Here is a 3163-nt window from a genome sequence, read left to right as displayed (position 1 = left end):
AAAAAAATGAGTGAAATGATGAGCTAAAACTCGATGTATCGACGAAACCAAGATGCCTTGAATCGTAGTCAGAATTTGTCGATGGAAATGGACCTCTACAACGAAGAGCAGAACAATCTATTCAAGGAACAGAACTAAATACTGGCCAATTAAAACTAAAAGCTGTCCAAGATCTGTGAGAAATACGTAACCGAACTCAAGAAACTTAGGGACTAAAACACTGAGCTGAAGGCTGCGCTGAAAGAGTACTAAACTAGGAAGAAGATTGAATTAAGCTATTCGAAAAGCCAAGAATAATTGCTCTTGGATCAGATTTGAAGTGATTGACGATTGACTTATGTATTTAGTTCATATTTAATATACTCATCTAAATCACTAATATAAATAGAATCTATTATAACTTTGATAAGCTGCAATGAGTACCTAAAAAAATCGTAAGAAGCTCAAGGCTCTTGAAAAATATCTGGACGCCGACACTTCACGCCTCAACTCAAAAGCTCCTGCGAATTCAGAGAATCTCTCTTTATCAGCATTACATAACATCGCAATGATTGACGAGGACGAAATGGTCGCGTAAGAGCATTATTCCTCTTAATCCTAGTCCTCATAGTACAACACGAAGCGGAAAAGAGTCTATTCCTCGGACGAGGAGAACAACAAAGTGAAAAACAAGAACAACGACGAGAGATAACTCAATTAGTAAGCATCTTCAGATGATGCAGCAGTCAAATAGGCAAAGAAAAGGAAAAAGATAAAGAAGGAAGAGTCAAGAAGATAAAAATAAAAGAAAGCCGATCAAAAGATCAAAAAGAAATTGAGAAAAGCCTTCAAGATCGAACAAGACTAAGACATTGATGAGTTCATGGACAATTTACAAGTTTAGGGGGCCGACCGTCATGAAATTCTCAATTACTTAAAAAACAATGGCAACAAAGATATCATCGTTGAGGGAAAATAAAAATAGAAGCCTAAAAAAGCAAAGAAAAACAAACACTAAATCAAAATCGAAGGCCAACACCAACCCAAATTAGAGGATGTGAAAAAGTAAAAGTATGAAATGTTTGAAAATCAGTCATCGTCAGATCTTGACATACCCGCGCAGTCGAGGACTATTTATCGGAAAAAGGATGGCACAATCAGGTAATGCTCTTAGAAACAATAGCATGCGAAAAAGAAATAAATGGTCATGAACCGGCTCGCCGAATGGGAAAAAGGCATGAAGAATGACAACGATTCAGAAGATGACAAGGACCTCGATGAGGATGTGGCCAGAGCTAAGGGCAATAAGATATGGGACGATCCAATGAAAAGATGGGAGTCGCAAACAATAAATAAGTTTTTGAAATGCCGGTTTGAAGGACCACCCAATAGGTTTGGCATTCAGCCAGGATTCAGGTGGGATGGAGTTGTGCGTGGAAACGGATTCGAAAACAAATATCTACAAGAGATCAATCTGAAGAAGGCAAAAAAAGATCGGGAGCATCGGGACTATATGAAGGATCTATGAACAGCAATTGAGCTATCTAAATAATGCAGTATATGCTGCATGGCACGCGATGAATGCAAATCATATAAACACTACATTAATTCTTTTACATTTTATATTAATAACTTGTCCTCTCTGAGTTAGCTAAGCGCAATGCAGAACCAGAATCAATCAGCCTAGAAAATCCTCAGGTTCTTCCAAAGTTCATACCCCGTCCTCAAAAATGTTGAGCTTCAAGAGATAACCAAAGAGCTCAAGCAAAAGTACCATGGATATGCACTATACAAGATCGGATAGGAGTTCATATACAAAGGCAAGACAAGGCAAAGAACAGTGGCTCCTTACAAAATCCTCCTAAACCAGCAACTCAAGGACAATATTTATGTGCTGCTGCATGAGATTGCGCACTGTGTGAGTCCATATGTGTAGAGAAAGCACGGCGCCGAGTGGGTGCGCATGGAGCATGAAAGGGAATTCTACGAGAATCTCTATCAAATAGTGAAGCTGGCCAATAAGCAAAAAATATATACAAAGGAGTTTCGAAGTGTGGATGAGCTCATGAAGTTTGACTCGACAGTTTGAGGGGCTTCTTTAAACACCCAAATCTTGAGTGTAAACTGACATTGATACAGTATTGAAAACATCAAATTATTGTAATGGCAAGATGATACTTCGTAGAATATATTATTCCAAGATTGATCGATCGATTTGATTTCGAAAAAGGAATTAGTGCACCAAATAATTCATTTGTGAAACTTTATAAATCGGATGGAAGCATCAATATATATTAAAATAACAAAACATGCCAACCATCTAAAAAGGTGGCCCATCGAGCTCAGGCTATCGCATCAAAAAGAAGAAGAACAACTACACAGCCAACGATGAGCCCAACAAGCCCACCGAATAGTAAGAGCAGTTCAAAATATCTATCCACTCATCTTCTCAATTTAGTCCCAGCAAGAACAAAAGAAGGGGAATCCAAAGCGGCACGGCCTCTCGAAATTCGCATAATGATCGCTCATCTAACCGATCCCACGAAAAGCTGAGCAGCAAGAATTTATAGAATTCTTTAGTGACAGCCTCGACGAATAAAGCGAAAAATACTCCACCCCAAAAAATAAAATAATTTAATAATGTGAAATGGCTCTCCATAATTTCCGCGTACGACCCCAAGCAACTAAAGAATGTCACCACCTCTGCGATTTCGTATCAAACATTCCTCAAAAACGGGGATATTCGCAACGACGCGCACAGCAAGGATACCTACAGAGTGATGATCGAGCATTTTAAGTGCTGGGTCGCGAGAATACGAAATGACTACTTTAAAATACTGCAGAAGTTTTTATCACAGAACACCAATGTATCTGCGATTGTGACCCTGGCCAATGTGAAACCATTACTCGAATAAGTCAAATTCGAAGCTGCCATGATGCAATAGAAGGTAAAGTGTTGCCAATAAACCAAGAACTATCGGTAATTTTCAGGTCTGCTACTAAAATTCGATTCATTTTTGGACGCATCACAGGAAATCTAATAAATCATCTATATTGTCAACCAGTCCAAGAACAACATCGACGACCTTTTCAAGAATCTAGAGAAGGACAAGTAGCTCGATAAGAAGATCGACAAGGAACGAAGGAAGGGCATTAACAGGGCCAGGAAGGCAGTGAAAGATTA

At 38.9% G+C, this 3163-nt stretch overlaps 1 protein-coding gene across 1 annotated transcript; it reads left to right on the top strand.

The window, feature by feature from the left end:
* The first annotated feature begins 1186 nt into the window (after positions 1 to 1186).
* On the top strand, positions 1187 to 1507 carry LOC148299090 (uncharacterized). The gene has a single exon (XM_088276388.1). It carries the CDS (start codon positions 1187 to 1189, stop codon positions 1505 to 1507), a length of 321 nt encoding a protein of 106 aa, XP_088132514.1.
* The last annotated feature ends 1656 nt before the right edge of the window (positions 1508 to 3163 follow it).

The sequence above is a fragment of the Brachycentrus maculatus genome, unplaced genomic scaffold (genome assembly GCF_059751285.1).
Source record: "Brachycentrus maculatus isolate JH-2025_06_01 unplaced genomic scaffold, ASM5975128v1 h1tg001349l, whole genome shotgun sequence".
Classification (NCBI taxonomy): domain Eukaryota; kingdom Metazoa; phylum Arthropoda; class Insecta; order Trichoptera; family Brachycentridae; genus Brachycentrus; species Brachycentrus maculatus.
Note: the sequence above shows the minus strand (reverse complement) of the source record. Positions and strands in the feature narration are given on the sequence as shown.

Excerpts from the sequence above, each read along its gene's own strand:
- LOC148299090 (XM_088276388.1), top strand. The coding sequence starts at position 1,187 with ATGAACCGGCTCGCCGAATGGGAAAAAGGCATGAAGAATGACAACGAT.